At 41.7% G+C, this 17,988-nt stretch overlaps 1 protein-coding gene across 2 annotated transcripts; it reads left to right on the top strand.

Moving 5' to 3' along the window:
- The first annotated feature begins 26 nt into the window (after positions 1 to 26).
- LOC106570296 (anillin) lies at positions 27 to 17,760 on the top strand. Of its 2 annotated transcripts, XM_014142459.2 has the most exons (24): positions 27 to 222; positions 1,476 to 1,629; positions 2,090 to 2,584; positions 2,762 to 3,117; positions 3,344 to 3,740; positions 3,914 to 4,164; positions 9,388 to 9,492; positions 9,623 to 9,764; positions 9,987 to 10,183; positions 10,387 to 10,532; positions 11,080 to 11,227; positions 11,651 to 11,786; positions 11,960 to 12,136; positions 12,344 to 12,470; positions 12,557 to 12,605; positions 12,701 to 12,754; positions 13,295 to 13,327; positions 13,588 to 13,606; positions 13,831 to 13,943; positions 14,297 to 14,350; positions 14,690 to 14,776; positions 15,025 to 15,132; positions 15,385 to 15,557; positions 15,903 to 17,760. In XM_014142459.2, exons 1-24 carry the CDS (start codon positions 205 to 207, stop codon positions 16,015 to 16,017), a joined length of 3,654 nt encoding a protein of 1,217 aa, XP_013997934.1. In that variant the 5' UTR covers positions 27 to 204; the 3' UTR covers positions 16,018 to 17,760. The 2 variants fall into 2 exon arrangements, with proteins under 2 accessions (XP_013997934.1, XP_013997935.1); XM_014142460.2 differs by lacking the exon at positions 14,297 to 14,350.
- Positions 17,761 to 17,988: the final 228 nt, after the last annotated feature.

Below are 17,988 nucleotides of genomic sequence, written 5' to 3' on the forward strand. Positions count from 1 at the left end.
CGTGATTCCAACCGTCGGAGTCTGCGCAGTGAACACAGCACTGAAATTCAAATGTTGAACAGATCTGTTTGTTAAAAAAAAGGCCGTCTGCAGAAACGGCGGCTGAGGAGCTGTCCGCGTTTAGTGTATTAGGATAGACAAACGACGATTATTCAGTATACGTTAGCTAAATCAATAGATTTGAACAAAGAAACTCTTATCGGGATGGATCCGTTTACCGAGGTGAGTGCACAGTTTGTTTCTAGCTAGCTGCCATGGCCAGCTAACGATAACGCGTTAGCCAACAAAACATTATTTATTGTTGCATTGCATAAAGATGGTAAACTTGTTTGATAGTCACTGTCAAACCCATATTTGTAGCACTGAAATAATGTTGTTAACCTGGATTCAAAACAACGTTAACTACGTTAACTTACTATGTAACGTTTGTGTGGTAGCTGGTAGTAGCGTTTAGGACATAACATTGGAAGTATTGGTTGGAGTCAAACTAATACAGACTCCTGACGTTGTGTCCCATAGCTAGGTAACTGGTAACGAACGTTACATTAACTCGTTAACTTGTTCTTCAACAAATGTGAATTTAAATACCTTAACTAGTGTAGTTAGGTAACGTTAGATAACTTTAGCTAAATTCAAATGTATAACGTTAACTGAAAGTTGTTGGAAACGTTGCTAACTAACGTTAGATAGCCAAGTCAAATAGTATAGAAGTGACATCTAAACCCTGACACCTTCCATACCGTATATAATTTTATAGCTAATGTTAGCCTGCTACCTTTCCTATTCATAATAGTGTACTAAAATTGCATGCCAGCATAAGGCCGTCAGATTGTCCATTCCAACCAATAGAAATGCCCGGGAGATTTCAAATCCAGTAGCCACAAGTCAGAAGTGGCTCATTCCTAAGGAATGACACACACACTTTAACGAGTTTTCCACACATCCTGGCTGGGTGTGAGACGCTTAGGCAACTGAAACAGGCAGGAATGTGTTGAGTCTTGCACTGTAGCAGCCAGGGCAATAAATCATGCCTCAGGACTGTTTGCCTTGGACTGGGAGGTTAGCTAGGGTTTTGGTGAGAACTGACAGGAGAGGAGGAGGCCAGGGAGAAGGACTGTAGAGAACTGCAGCCTTATCTCCCCCAGACCTAGTTGTTTTTCTTGACCCTGTGACAGGACTAAAACGTATTCGCTATGTTAAAGCCATAGACCCCCGCCATCCACTGCTCACTATGGGTGCAATAGCAGAAAGGAAAACATAGTATAATGGCACTAACTTAATTTTACAATGGTGTGTAATGTCCTTCACTTTTATCTGTGCTAGTCAGTGCTGTACAGATTGTAAGTCAGGCTACTCCTGAGTTATGTTCTTATTAGATTAATTTAAATTGGTGAATAAAAGAAGAAATGGTGTAGACACTGCTTTTCAATGCAAACGTGTTGTATTTTCTAATAGTGTTTTTTTTACCTGTTCAGAAACTCCTGGAGAGGACCCGTGCTCGCAGGGAGAACCTGCAGAAGAAGATGGCAGAGAGGCCCACTGCTGCTAACAGACAGATGGCCAAGCGAGCTAGGGAACCTCTGGCTGAGACCTGCAACAGCCTGGTCACAGTGCCTGTCATCAAAAAAGGTAAGATCTTACTCATTTATTCTCAATGTGATACAACATAATTTCTCAATACATTCATTTTCTAGCCCTGTGATCCCTCTGGCTGCGATAGTGAGTATTGCATTGACGGGAATCATTTTAATTTACACCTTAGATGGCTCCATTAGCCTTTAGGAGGTGATTGAACTTCATGCCCTGCACGTGCATGGCTTTCCATACCAGAAGCTTAACCTTTGAAACAGCTCACTGAGAAATATCTGTTCAAATCAAGTCAGTGGGATGGGTCTATGGCTGCAGCTTTCCCTATGCTGTATTCAAATGTAGACAAAATGGTGATGCTTCAGATTGTCTGTATATGTATATCTGTGAGCTTTAATATGGTATTCCAGGCATATACTTAAATATTAATTTGGTGGATTGGAAATTTCCCACTGTGTAAACTTAACTTATGGTCTTTCTCACTTGACCCCCCCCCCCCCAGCCCCTCACCCATCCAGCAAGCCCTCTCCCTCAAAGCGGAGTCGTTCAGGTGAACGTGGCCAGCCCACCATGATTGGCGAGGAGAACAGGGAGCCTTCAATGACTCCTCGCACCCTGACCCCTACTCTGACAGACCCCCAGACTGACCGGAAGCCCCCAACGGGCCCAGCCAGCATCCACTCTGCCGCCTCTTCTTTGGAGAGGGTGGCTGTCCCCCCTCCTGTTCCCGTTCCTGAACCAGAACCCATGCTGGCAGCACAGCTTGTCCCAGAGCAGGCCAGGGAGGTAGCACGCTCTGCCCCAGAACCAGAGGAGGTGGCTGTGAGTGCTGCTCCACAGCCACAGAGGACCAAGAATGTGGAGGTGGTGCCTGCTAGCCCGGTTCTTCAGAGGAACCGAGAAGAGCAGAGGGAGGCTCCCACCTCCTCTACCCCTGCTGCCATGAAGTCTCGCCTGGCCAGACTGGCTGAACAGAGGCAGTACTGGGATTCTGAAGGTAAGGCACATGGCCTGTTGACTAGCTAGATCATTTCATTTGCACACGTAGCACCTGCTTAACCTTTATAGATCACCTGAAAACCAACATCAGTTTGGAATTAGACTACTACAATCATATTAAAAGCATATTTGTTTTTGGCTGACAAATATGAATGCCTATGTTTTTCCCTTCAAGGTACCTCTGAGGTTCCAGACATCCCAGCAGCTCTGTCCCCAGTGAAGAGCCAGACCCACCTGAGGCAGGCTGTGGCTCCGGTCCCCACACGTGTCCCTGCTGCTGCATCCTCAGAAGCCCCCATGGGCAGGAAGGGTCGACTGGCCAACCTCGCTGCCAGCATTGGGTCCTGGGAGGACGACCTCAGCCACGCCGCCCCTCGTAGGAGAGACTATGCACAAGGGAACCCTGGTAGTGTCAGTATCGCCACCCCTGCTTGGAGGAGAGAGGCATGTGCCAAACCCATCTCTGTGGTTGCAGACCGGACACAAATGAGTCAGTCATCAAACAGCATTACTGTTCCGGACTCCAACCAGGTGAGTCATAATGCGACAGTTGGCTTAGTTATTAATCATGATGTACATAACTTCTGTGTGAGTAATATGTCCACCCATGGGAGAGGCTGATTCTATGGAGACATTTTGGATGTGAAAAAGATTCAAAGTAGAAATTAAGATAGGAAGTGGTGATGCTTTGCAAGAAAGCAGTAACAAGTTATTTTAAATAGTTTGGTTAATACATTTCCCTCTTGCATTTCTTCAGCAACCTTTAAACTCCCCAGTCAAGTCCACCAGAGTGGTTCCCCCCAGCCCCCAGAAGACTGAAGTACCTGAAGCCAGACCAGCTAGACAGACTAGCAGAGGTCTCCCCTCTCCTTTACCCAATCCCCAGAGGAGTTGCCTGGGTAGAGCCTCAGCCTTCACACCCAGCCCCCAAAAAGGTGCTCCCTCAGCCTCACCTGTGCCTCAGAGCACCCTGAAGAACCAGGCCCTGTCCCGAGCCCTGGAGGTCAACGCTAGCCCCAGGAAGTCAGAGCTCCCCACACAGCCCTCTAACACTGGGCCCTCTGTCCTGCAGACCAGAGAGAGGTTCACCAAGGAAACCACCCCGGCCACTCCCCTGCACCAGAGAGGCACCGCAGGAGCAACTGGAACTCCAGGTGAGCTAGAATGAGCACTCAATTTAGCTTTGTTTCCTAAGCTGAAGTTGACAGCGTATTAGTTTGTTCTGAAATATCAGATGTTTTAATATGCAGTCTCTGCTCATTTGTCTGTTGCTGTCCTCTTCCATTGTCCTCCCAAGAGTTACTAGATATTTTTCTGTTTCCAACAGGTGTCAAATTGTTCATGGAGCGTTTTGGGGAGAGGTGCCAGGAGCGCTCCGGCCTGAGTTCCACTGATACCAGCCATGGAGCTGCTGCTCATACCCCAACTGTAGTAAACCCGTCTGGGGCAGGCCTGGCTGGTCGTACCCCTGTGGTAAGCCATTCTGCGACCCCCAACACCAGGCTGGTGCAGGAGAGGCTGAGAGCTGCCCAGGTTGCCAACACCACCACTGCTGACCTTGCACAGAAACAGAAACTGGTACGTACAGTTCACTTTATTTGCTCAGACCTTCTACCTTAACGTCCCTGGGCTAGCGTCCCACCCTAGTCAACAGCCAGTGGAATCGCGTGGCGCGAAATACAAATGCCTAAAAAATGCTATAACTTCAATTTCTCAAACATATGACTATTTTACACCATTTTAAAGACAAGACTCTCGTTAATCTAACCACATTGTCCGATTTCAAAAAGGCTTTACAGCGAAAGCAAAACATTAGATTATGTCAGAGTACCCTGCCAAAAATAGTAACACAGCCATTTTCAAAGCAAGCATATATGTCACAAAAACCAAAACCACAGCTAAATGCAGCACTAACCTTTGATCTTCATCAGATGACACTCCTAGAACATTATGTTATACAATACATGCATGTTTTGTTCAATCAAGTTCATATTTATATCAAAAACCAGCTTTTTACATTAGCATGTGATGTTCAGAACTAGCATACCCACCGCAAACTTCTGGTGAATTTAGTAAATTACTCACGATAAACGTTCACAAAATAAATAACAATTATTTTAAGAATTATAGATACAGAACTCCTTTATGCAATCGTGGTGTCAGATTTTAAAATAGCTTTTCGGCGAAAGCACATTTTGCAAGATTCTGAGTAGATAGCCCGGCCATCACAGCTAGCTATTTTGACACCCACCAAGTTTGGGACAACCTAAACTCAGAATTACTATTAGAAAAATTGGATTACCTTTGCTGGTCTTCGTCATAATGCACTTCCAGGACTTCTACTTCAACAACAAATGTTGTTTTGGTTCCAAATAATCCATAGTTATAATCAAATAGCTCCGTTTTGTTCGTGCGTTCAGGTCACTATCCGAAGGGTGACGTGCGAGCGCATTTCGTGACCAAAAATGTCAAACTATTCCATTACTGTACTTAGAAGCATGTCAAACGCTGTTTAAAATCAATTTTTATGCTACTTTTCTCGTAAAATAGCGATAATATTCCAACCGGGTGACGTTGTATTTATTCAAAGGCTGAAAGAAAAAAATGGAGAATTCTCATGAACGCGCATCTCCAGTGTCACTGTCCCCAGGCTGACCACTCATAAATTCTCCTGCTGTTCTTCGCCCAGAGACAGCAGACACCCCATTTTACTTTCTGGCGCCTTCTGAGAGCCAATGGAAGCCTTAGAAAACGTCACGTTACAGCAGAGATGCTGTATTTTTGATAGAGATGCAACAGAAGGACGACAAATTGTCAGACAGGGCACTTCCTGTATGGAATCTTCTCAGGTTTTGGCCTGCCATATGAGTTCTGTTATACTCACAGACACCATTCAAACAGTTTTAGAAACGTTAGTGTTTTCTATCCAAATCTACAAATTATATGCATATTCTCGTTTCTGGGCAAGAGTAGTAACCAGTTTAAATGGGGTACGTTTTTTTTTATCCGGCCGTGCAAATACTGCCCCCTAGCCCCAACAGGTTAATGTCTTTAGTTTTGCCTTTGTACAGCACTTTGGCATTTTATTTTTGTAAGCTCTTTTTGAAAATAACATATTTTGTTTTGTGACCGGACTGTTCACAAACTGATGAAACATCTGATTAACCTATTTCTTGAATTCTAAATATCAGACATTTGAAAGCTCTAGTTTTGACCGTCATAATACCTCTGATGGCAGTAACTTTACAAGCACTAATTATGGTTAATTTAGCCTGAGAATAGTATCTAGTTATGGTAAGGGGTGAAACAATTATAACTAGCTATACTTATAACGGTTTGGCAGATTATAAAAAAAGATCACTCTTTACATGGCTAAAAGAAAAGGAATATAACATATACTGTTTACAGGAAACTCACTCTAGATTCTTAGATGAAGTTGCGTGGGAAAAGGAATGGGGTGGTGAAATAATCTGTCATGGACGAAGAAACTCAAAGGGTGTGATGATATTAATTAACAAAAATGTTGATCTCAATGCGCAAATAATCAGGAATCATTCGCAAGGAAGGTGAATCCTTTTGAATTTGAAACTGGATGAAAAAGAGATTTGGCTCATTAATCAATATGGTCCAAACCAGGATGATCCACACTTCTTCGAAAGCATTTATAACAATTTATTGAACTTACAAATGACCTAATCATTATGGTAGGAGACTATAACACAGTGTTAAGTACCTCAATGGACCGTCAAGGAAATCACTCTACAAACTATCATCACCGTGCCCTTAAGGAAATCACAAATATTATGGACACATTAGAAATAGTGGATATTTGGAGACTAAAAAACCCCGACCTAGTGAGAGATGCATGGAGGAGACTTAATCAAGCTTGTCGTCTTGACTACTTTCTTGTCTCTTTCTCTCTTGCATCAAAGGTTAAAGTTTTAATATTAGACAGAATGCGATCGGATCGTCATCAAATTGGCATTCACATAACTCTTATAGATTTTCCACGTGGACGGAGATATTGGAAATTTAATCAAAGTTTACTGGAGGACAACTTATTTTTAACTAAGACAAAATCATTTATAACTGAATTTTTCCATTACAATATAGGTTCAGCAAATCCCCTTATTGTTTGGGATACCTTTTAAATGTACCTTCAGGGGTCATTCGATTCAATATTCATCAATAATAAAAAAACAAGACTAACAAGGGAAATCCATGAACTAATAGTACAGGTAGATAGCAATAAAAACGATACTACAGAGATACAAAATAAGTTAGAGGAAAAACAAAAAGAACTTGAGGAACTTATTCAAGAACAATCTAATGTAATCTATTACAAAAATAAAGCAAACTGGATGGAATATGGAGAGAAATGCACAAAATTCTTCCTGAATCTCCAATACAGGAACGCTAACAAAAATAATTAGCAGAAACTCAACTCCGTCTTCAGTAATATCTATGATTCTCCGAATTATATTTTAAGAGGAAGCTAATTATTTTAGGCAGATGTTCTCTCTTCCGTCTCATCCTCTCCCACTGAAGGAAGATTACGGTTAGGAATTCTTTCCAAATAATATAGAAAATTAACAAATGTACAGAAAGTTCAGTGCGAAGGCCAAATTAGAGGAAGAACTTTTTGAGGCTATTAAATCCTTTCAGTCTGGAAAAACCCCAGGGTTTGATGGCATACCGGTAGAGGTATATCAAGTATTTTTTTCATATACTAAAAGCTCCATTGTTAGATTGTTTTTAACTACTCCTATAGAAATGGTAGTCTGTCAGGTACTCAGCAGGAAGGTCTGATTTCTCTATTTAAACTAGACCCAGATGGCAAATATCAAGACCCGCTCTATCTAAAAAAAAAAAAAAAACTTAAAAAAAAACTGGAGGCCCCTTACACCACAATGTTGTGATGCAAAAATACTAGCAAAATGAATAGCATTCAGAATTAAAAGTGTTTTACCAGTTATTGTTCATCCTGATCAGACAGGTTTTTTACATGGACGATACATTGGAGATAATATACGACAACTACTAGAAATAATAAAACACCATGAAACATAAGAAGCCAGGAATGTTATTTTATAGCGGATTTTGAAAAGGCATTTGATAAAGTAAGACAGGATTTTATTTATAAATGCCTGGATTTTTTTCAATTTCGGTAATTCTCTAATAAAATGGGTAAAATTATGTATAGCAACCCCAGGTGTAAAATAGTAAATAACGGCTACTTCTCAGAGTTTTGAATTGTCAAGAGGAGCCAAATAAGTGTGTCCGCTGTCACCATATCTATTCGTTATGGCCATTGAAATGCTAGCTATTAAAATCAGATCCAATAACAACAGAGGATTAGAAATCCAAGGCTTAAAAACAAAGGTGTCCATGTATGCCATGACTCAAGTTTTATGTTAAGTCCACAAGCTAGATCCCTGCAATATCTCATTGAAGATCTAGATAACTTTTCTGGACTCTCTGGACTAAAACCTAATTATAAGTGTACAATATTACATATTGGATCCATAAATACAACTTTTACATTACCTTGCAGCTTACCTATAAAATGGGCTGATGGTGAAGTAGACATACTCGGTATTCATATCACAAAATATATTAATAAACTCTCCGCAATGAATTTCAATAGAAAACAAAAAATAGACAAGATCCTGTAACCATGGAGAGGTAAATACCTGTCTGTTTATGGAAAAATTGCCCTGATTAATTCCTTAGTCATATCTGTTTACTCACTTACTTGTGGTGCTGCCTACTCCTGATTTGTTTTTCAAATCATATGAGCAAAAACTATTTCACTTTATCTGGGACTCTAAACCAGACAAAATAAAGCATGTCTATCTATATAATGAATATGAATTGGGTGGGTTGAGATGGTTAAATATAAAAGCACTAAACCTCTCTAAAAGCTTCACTCATTCAAAAGTTTTACTTGAACCCTACATGGTTCTCAAGTAGATTAATGTGCACATTGCCATTTCTAATTTTCGATGAATTGAAAATTATACTTTGAAAAAAGTATGTCTTTTTCAAAGAAGCATTGCAGAGCTGGCTACAATTTCAATTTCAACCCCCTGAAAAGATAGAACAAATATTAAGGCTGAACTCATGTGCTGGTTGATAAAATACCTGTCTTTATGGGAAAGATGTTTGAAAAGGGTATTTTGTTCTTAAATTATATTGTAAATTGTAATGGTAGAGTTATCAGAATTGTACGGGAAGGTCTGCTCAATCCAAGAGTACAACCAATTGATTACCGCATTGCCCCAAAAATGGAGGCGGCAGGTGGCAGGAGGAGGAGATGGGGAACTGGTCTTTCTGCTCAATATAAAGGATCAAAACTGGCAGAGGAATAAAATAGCATAAATAGGAATGTATACCAGTTTCATTTGAGGACCAGGATGTTGACAACTGTGCCATTCAGTTGCAAAATAGTTGGGAAGAGATCTTTGATATACTGATTCCATGGTACAGGGTGTATGAGTTGATATATAAAACAACACACGATTCTAGACTTTGTGCTTTTTAGCTAAAATTATTATATAGAATTCTTGCCACCAACAAAATGTTGAATATTTGGGGCATAAAATCATCGAAGCTCACTATCATGCACAAGCACCCATACACAAGGCTGGCTCTGTTGCAGAAAGACTGATACATGTTTGATCGTGTCTTGATGCTGTATTGTTTGTCCTTCATTTTCTAATACTTTAATGTCACCCCTTCCTTGTGTTTTTTGTAATACATTTTTTTAAAACACCATCATATTCTCATTCTTTATTGCAGGAGCGCGAGTCGGAACTTGCTCAGATTCGTAACCGGTTCCAGAAAGGGAACATTTGGAAGATCAAGGATGAAGAGGCAGACAACAAGAGAAACACAGAGGCCAAGGTTGGTGGTGAAGTATATTTATTTTGACCACGCTTGGACCAAACTTTATATGTACAGACTGTTGTATGATGGATGACTGCAAAGCAACTAGGAAGGAAATGTTAAATTACCCTCTAATAATTCTTCTCAGGATCTGATTGAGCAGCCTGATGAGCAAACCAATTCCCCTCTGGATAGCCTGAATGCAGCACCCAAAAAACCCAATGTACCTGCTGCCACCAACCCAACCTCCAGCCCTGTGAAGCGAGTAGAATTCTCAGTGGAGGAATCAGGTACTGTACTTACTGAGTATACTACTTGATCATACTAACTTGGCTTTCGAAGAGTACACTGATCATAAAAATCTTCGGATGCTTGAATCAGATGCAAGTTACAGCGTTTTAATGTCCTATGGTTTCGGTCAACAACAAACTTAATTAGAGCAGTCCTTACAATCTAAGTTTATACCGTAGGCGTCACTATATAATATTCCACTCACGATTGTCTCACTGCAGACGAAGAAGAGCTAGAGGTGAACGTGGACCAGTCCATCAACTCCGACGTGATCAACGGGATCTTTGACGGGCTCCATGACCAGAGCGAGGTGCAGAGTGGTGAGGAGGAAGATAAATTGAACATCTCCTCTATGTCCATCCTCGCCCCCTTCTCTGCGACTGTGGCTGCTGTCGTCAAGAGCCCAGTGAAGATGATGGTGAGTTAAAGTACAAAGCTGGAAACAACTAAAAGCATACAAAGTAGTAAAATCTTTTAGCCATTTAATGTCTTGGACGTACAACTACTTTTTAATGCCAGCTTGTCATTTTATTTGCGCCCATGGACTAGATACAGTGTTATGGCGAATGATGTATTTTTTGGGGCCAACCTAATTACTTTTTCATGTATATCCCTGCCCAGATGTCAACCCCAGCCAGTTCGTTCAACGCTAAGAGCCTAACTCCTGACAGTGTTTCCAGACCCAGTAAGTTCCAGAGGGCTCGCATGCTCCGGGCTGGGTCATCAGAGAGCCTAGAGACCGATGATGGCCACAACCTGCCCTACAGGTAACCAACCTGTTAAAGCCCATACCCAAACTCTAATGTAGCTGGCTGAGCTTCACCCCTTCTACTGATACATTAACAACTTTTATTTTATTTCAAGACACAACTAGGGCTGGGAATTGCCTGGGACCTCATGATACAATATTTTCACGATACTTAGGTGCTGATATGAATCGATACTATTGCGATTCTCTGTGTTGTGATTGGATATTGCGATTTGATTTTCCAAACATATTGCTCACTGTTTGCTGCAGAGAGAAAAGAGTGCATGAGAAAACGCATTTTGATCAGTCAGTGAAATGAAAGTGCTGAAAAGGTTGGCTCGCTATTTAAGAAGATGGGGTAACGAGCTATAGGAGGAAAATACTGGCGTTTTGGCGCAGGTACAGCTGACTAGCACAAGCTAACGCTACCTACAATAGCAAACTTGTTTTAATATATATTTTCTTTCAAATCGATATTTTGTCAAATATTGATATCGTCCAAAAATAATATTGCCATATAAAACTATTGATTTCAGTCTTTACATATGTTTTCCTTTCTCTTCCAGTATTGATGCGTACAGGTCGACCAGGATCAAGGAGAGTACGGAGAGGCCTCGTGTGAGGCAGGTCATCGTGAGGAAGGAGGATGTGTCTCGTAGAGCAGCAGAGGAACCCAGAAGCCAAGGACACACCAGCATCAAACAGAAGATGAAGGTAAAGGCATGAACAGACCGGTAGGATTGTTGTGCGTCTGCCGGCCAAGAGTACTTAGCACCTCTGAACAGAGTGCCGGCCGTAATTTGCACATATGGTCCCTATAACACGCCGTGCTGACAGCAAGCAAAGGAATGGTCCTGCACTGTGCAGACCGACAGTCTGTCTGGATAGAAACTGACTCGGTAACACAATGCCAGCACAAGAACAATTCAGGGGTCATACTGTGAGAAGGATCTCACTCTGTACAAAAACCTGATTTCATAGAATCAAGTGTAAGTGCTGAGTGCAAAAGATATGACCTCTAGTAAGTACATCCCTTAAAAGCTTTCCCCCTCATTCCATGTAGGTTCTTCTGACCACTGATGTTGATTTCCTCATTCCATGTGACCAATGAGATGTCTTCTTTCTGATTCCTTGTAGGTTCTGACCAATGAGCTGAACCTGCAGCAAACGGTGATCAGCCAGGCTAGCCAGGCCCTGAACTGCTGTACTGATGAGGAGCATGGGAAAGGCTCGCAGGTGGAGGCAGAGGCTGAGAGGCTTTTACTTATAGCCAGTGAGTTCCCATTCCACCCCTACAACAACATGAGTGCACATACTGACAGCCAATCCCAATTTGCTCCATACCCCTTGGGGACCGGCTGTTACTTCTTGAGATTATCTACATGCATTTCGCATTAACATTGCATTCAGTTTTCTTATCTGTCTTTTATTCTTGTCTCCCTCCAGCTGAGAAGCGGGGGGCCCTGAAGGCAGAGCTGGACCGTCTGAAGGGAGCGGGTCCTAGCAGTCAAAGGGAGCAGGGTGGGGACATGGGGGTCACAGCCTCCAAGGGATCCATCTCCCTCCTGGAACTACGACTGCCCCTCAAAGCTGACTTTGTCTGCTCCACTGCTAACAATCCAGGTAGAGACCCAACACACAACAATTGTTACTTGATTATCTCTTTTTTGTAATTTGCCTGCAACCAAATTGCCTTTAGGGGACAAAGTTATATTGATCTCCTGTTTCCCACATTGTACTGTCGAACAAGATCCAAATCTACATATACTTCATGTATAGTGGGTTAAACTGAAATCATTAAGTTTTCTTTCTATTTTGTGTTTTTTCCAGAGTGGTCCAGCCATTACTTCTTCATCATGATCCGTGCTGGAGCTGAGAATACAGTTGCTACTCCTCTAGCCAGCACACGAAGCGCTATCAGTGGAGACGCCATCACCTTCTCTACCAAGTTCACCATGTGAGTTAAACTACACAGATTCTCTGAAATTCTGTAGAATAGTACCACTGTCATGTTCTAATGTCTTTCTCTGGCTTCCATTTTAGGCCTGACGTCTCTAATGACTTTGCAATTGATATTGAGGTTTACTGCCTGGTGAGTTTTTGCTACTTTCGGCAAATGCAGATATTGTTTGAGGAGGACTCTGACTTTGATCTGGGATATTACTCTAACCCTGGTTATTTCTTCAGGTGCAGAAGCGTGAGTTGAACCTTGACAAGAGGAAGAAGCCCAGCAAGTCAAAGGTAGTTAGATTTTCTCAAATGTGCCTTAAACTGTACAAATCAGTTTATTGAAGGTTGGAACTGAGCATAGTCTTGTATCTTAGCTGCTAGTTTCGGCTTGAATACACTGCCATTGTTATGCATCAGAATATGCATTTAGAGCCATTTTCAAACAACGTCCTGTCTCTAAGATGAGATGGTGTGTGTTCAGATTCTCTGGAGCCATGTTCACGAGGCCCACGAGTTGTGCTTGTCGGTAGGGACTGATTTTAAAACCCCACTCACCTTTTTGTGTGGGTGTAATGTTACTACTCGGTAGTAGAACACAACTAATTCTGGTCTTACCAGGCCCTGGGCCTGCTGCTGCCAAATACACACACACTAGGCCTACAGGCTCCACTTTTCATTCCAACACATGGTGAAGGGTCCCTTTTGTAGGATGGAAGGCTTTGTTCACAGTTGACAATGCAGTTGGCTTAGTCAGTGATTTGAATTACCCATTCACTTGTTTGTGTCCCGACGTAACCTCTTCTGAAACTGAATCACTGTTTCTCTTTCTAGGCCATCACTCCCAAGAGGTTCCTTGCCATCACTGTAAGCTTTCATTCTTACCCACCTCTAGACAGTACTGCCTTGTGGTCATATGCAGAATGTTTGAACACCTATCGGATCTGTTCAGGGCGATTTGGTAGGAATGATTGCCACATGAAAAATGTAGAATTGCATCGTTGAATGCATTATAGTAATATTCTGTTACTGTGTAGATTATGCTGTCATGTATGTTGTATGCACAGTCAGCAATCTTGTAAATGATTCAAAACATGCCTTTCTTTCTAACATCTCTGCTCCTGTAGAAGAGCAGTCTGACTCCAGGTAAGGATACTTTTTCAGTTGATGAATTTAAACCCTGATGTCTTACTGTGCTTGTTTAAATAACTGCTGCTAGTGGATATTTTTATCAAGGGTTTACTTGCAGTTGTGATGTGTGGTTGTCTCACCTACTTAAGTTGAACTTATTGTTGCAAGTCTCTGGATGATGATAATGTCTGCTCAATTACAAAAACATTGCTAAAACATCGTCCTAATGCTCTTTGCAGTGGTGGCCAGTCCTGGGGGCCCTAATGCAGTACGCACCAGTAACTTTGTCCTGGTTGGGTCTCACAAGCTAACGCTAGCCTCTATTGGGAAAAACACGTTCTCATTGGAGAAGGTAAAATCCAAAGACCTTTGTTACATAAAAAAAAAAATATATATATATATATATATAAAATAGAACATTATTATTAACTCATTTTCTTTCACTGTTGTACAATGCAGTCACTTCCGTTATATCCTGAATTCACCCTCTATTTCCAGTTTGGCTGTATCTCTGCACACAATGCCAGCTAATCATAGAGGCGGGGGTAACATTTGTAGAGTTTGGAACTGACAGTTGTCCTGAGCAGGGAGACAGGCCTCCCAATCTGAGTTTTTCTGTTTGTTGTTCTGCCACCTGCACGGTCTGTGTGCTACCTGCCAGACTCTGACACTCATTCACACACACACCTTGTTTCTCTCTTTTAGATCAAATATGAAGGCATTGAAAGAGCGCTTCTCAGAGACATGTTTCACAGCAAGGTTGCTAATCGATCCACGACCACTTTAATATTTTGGGGTTTGTGACATAATGTGGTTCTGTTGTGGCACCAACTAACATTTCTAACCTCAATCTACACGTTGGTTGGTATTGTTGTATGGAAAATAAGTTGTGCTGGATGTTTTTTGGGGTGTTTCAATCACAGTGTCCAGTTAATGTATTTCACCATCCAATTGAATCTTCCCTACAAGAAGACAAGTTTTGCATTTCAGTCTAAAGCCCAATATTAACACAATCTGTCCTGTCACCCGATGGAAGCATTTTGTGGTGGTGTTGGTAGTCTTTCAGCTGAGGACTGTTACATATCCTGTACTCTGTAGGTGCCTTTCCTGTGCCCCTTGGAGGGACACCTCTACCTGAAGATGCAGTGTGAGGTGGGCTCCTTGGTGGAGGAGAGGGGCTTCTTGGTGAGTACACACTGGCTTTAAACGCGGGGCCCCTGCACACCCCAAGACTGTTGGCATGCTGAGCTAAAGCGTATCAATCAATGAAATGTATTTATCAATCCTTTTTTACACAGCAATTGTCAGTGTGTTTATAGGAACCCTGCTTAGATCACAGAGGAAGCAGAGACCAAGCCTAGGCATTCACGTCTTCATGTCTCAGTCAAGGTTTATTACACAAGCAGTTTCAATAGCTTCCTTCTGTTTTTCAGACGATGTTTGAGGATGTGAGTGGGTTCGGAGCATGGCACAGGAGATGGTGTGTCCTGTCAGGACACACCATCTCCTACTGGACTTACCCTGATGATGAGAAACGCAAGGTAAGAGAGTACGTGGAAGCCAACCTGCCTTTGATCACTATTATTGGAGCCTTTATTCTTGAATGATAAGCCCTGTGAGCCTCATTTCACAATACTGTAGGACTCCAGTGGAAATGAGCCTTCAGGCTTTATTTAGCTCATTCTTGATAGTTTTAATGTACCCATATGCCAAATCATGTTGCCTTCAATTAGTAGCTTTTTATATATTTTAATTGTCGATCTATTTCTTTGGACGGATCCATGTCTTTCTAGAACCCAATAGGTCGCATCAACTTGGCCAACTGCACCAGTTGTAAGGTGGAGCCAGCCAACAGGGAGTTCTGTGCCCGGCCCAACACATTTGAGCTGATCACCGTCCGGCCTCAGAGAGAGAGTGACATAGAGACGCTCGTCAGCCAGTGTAAAAACACAATGTGTGTCACCAAGTAAGTCTCTGGTCAAAGTTGCCATCGCTCTGTGTTTTGTAGGCAAATACTTTGCATGGAGAATGTTGGCTGATTTTGACATTTAATGCACTTGAGTCCAAGTTTTCTATTTTTTTGCACTCTTCTCCCTGAAGTGAGCACTTGTTTACTCCCCCTCAAAGATTTTAAAACAATTGGATTGGTGTAGGCAATGTCTAGTATTAACATATTTCTTAAACCAATCCAATGCCTTCAAATCCTTCAAGGAAGTGAACGAGTGCACACTTAAGGGAGAAGGAAACTGAATTGGACTTGGGTCTCCGGTCCAGTATACTGAAACGCATGACTCTTTCTGTGTACCTGCAGGAACTGGCTGTGTGCCGACACCAAGGACGAGAGGAACGTGTGGATGCAGAAGCTCAACCAGATCCTAGTGGACTTGCGCATGTGGCAGCCAGACTCCTGCTACAGGCCTGTTTGAGCACAGAGCCCCCGCCTGGACACGAGGATAACACCCTGAATAGCTCTGGGTCTCCTATGGACTGTCACTATCAGTGACACGATGAATAAGTGCAATACAGTATGAAAGTTATTGAATAAGATTTACCAGTGGATGGTATTTTTAGGTGACAGTCAAGACAGTTTAAGTTTGGGATGGGCAACTGGCAGATCAATCCCCCCCAACTCAGTCTGGGTCTCAATTTACTGTTGAGAGTTATAGTAGACTATACAAGGTGTAATTTGGTTGTGAATCAGCCGTTTTTATGTTGCCAGTCACTCAATTAGCCCGCGTCAGCTAACATTTTCTAGATTGGTAAGTTAGTCTAGCCAGCTATCTAAACTTGTGGTAGTCACAGTTGAATTACAGTCCGGGGGGGACCCCCATTGATTTTGTTAGTCACTCTCACTCAGATAGCACATTAACTACAAACATTTCTCTCTGACCATGGCAAAAATGTGTAGAATTGCAGGAAATTAACTAAAACATTTTCTCTCCCCTGTCAGGGCCGCTAAAATGTTTTGCTTGCAAAGTCGCTGCATGTGTGGTTATGGATGTGGGTACTCAGACCTGCGAGCCACTGTGGCCCCTCGTGATGAGTTCAGATTTTGTGGCCCCCACCCACATTGACGTTGCCCATACCTGGTTTAAGTTGAGTGTGAGAGAGATGTCAATAAAGCCATATTTTAGTATATATTACAGTATTGACAAGGGCTGCTGGTGCTTTTACACAATCCATGCTGACCCTGTATTTTCTATGCATTTCCAAAGTGTTGAGGCCATACTCCTAACTTTGAGAGAATTTTGAGACGGTTGCATTTTGGTTTTCTATGCTGTTACTCACACGATACATCCTACTGACGAGATGTGGCTTTTTTGGTTGAATCTGCTGTCTGATTTGGGGAACATTATTATTAAATATTTAACTTTGTATGTCACACCCAATTCTAGAATAATCTGTGTCAGTGCCAAGGTGATGCACCAGAATGTTCTCCATATACATGCATGTGAATGCTCCACTTTTTCATAGTATTGGGAGAATGGGATGATTTGAAAGCACTGTTGAACAATCATAAGAGGTTTTTAGACTTAGCCACACACTTATCCACTCCAATACCCTTCTTGTTTTGCTATTCCCTTTGCAATCTTAGCTATCGCTAATCTTGTATTTATCATGTTGCGCACTGTGGTTATAAACTTCTAGGTGGTCAATGAGACTATGGAACAAGAACAACCTTAATATTGTTTTTATGTAATGTTTTATATTTTTGTGTACATGTTTTAAATGGTTACAGTTATACTGGGGGTGTAGGTCAGCAGATATGAGTATATTTTAACGCCATTATTTTGTAGTGGTGAACCTTGACAGTTGAGGTTGTTGCAATAACCTATGGGCAGATTTCTATTCTCATTTTAGTATAGCTATACACTGTCATTAACTACAAAGCTTATTCTCAGTCCAAGTTTTAAGCATGTGCTTAGAGGACTGAGTGCATCACATTTTTGTGCTGTTACTATCCCCCCAAAACATCCATGTATGTCTTATCTACCCATGAATTAATGCACAATGTTAATTTTCCAATTTTTGGCAGTTCTATTATATATCCTCTGATCTGTCCTGTCTAAATGCCAGTCTTTCATTCGAACAACAAGCACTCCAAACAATCCTGATGTACTGGTAATTCTGAAACGATGAGACTTAAATAAATGCCAGCTTTAACCAAAGTAGTGCGATTTCTTTCTTTCAAGATAATTAGGGTTGCATTTTAAGGTACTTTTTTGTGTTTTAGACCAAATGTAGAGGAGCATGTCAATATAAAATTGGCTATGAAGGGTGAGAAACTGAACAGATATTTCAGTGTTTGTTAAATTGTACATGGTCACTTCTAAAACCTAACTACACTGAACAAAAATGTAAAGTGTAGGTCCCATGTTTCATGAGGTGAATTTTTT

This window comes from Salmo salar, chromosome ssa14 (assembly GCF_905237065.1).
Source record: "Salmo salar chromosome ssa14, Ssal_v3.1, whole genome shotgun sequence".
In the NCBI taxonomy this organism is placed as follows: Eukaryota; Metazoa; Chordata; class Actinopteri; order Salmoniformes; family Salmonidae; genus Salmo; species Salmo salar.

Coding starts and splice junctions, on each gene's coding strand:
- LOC106570296 (XM_014142459.2), top strand. Junction 9,493..9,622: donor AGAGAAACACAGAGGCCAAG/GTTGGTGGTGAA, acceptor AATTCTTCTCAG/GATCTGATTGAGCAGCCTGA. Junction 11,787..11,959: donor GAGGCTTTTACTTATAGCCA/GTGAGTTCCCAT, acceptor GTCTCCCTCCAG/CTGAGAAGCGGGGGGCCCTG.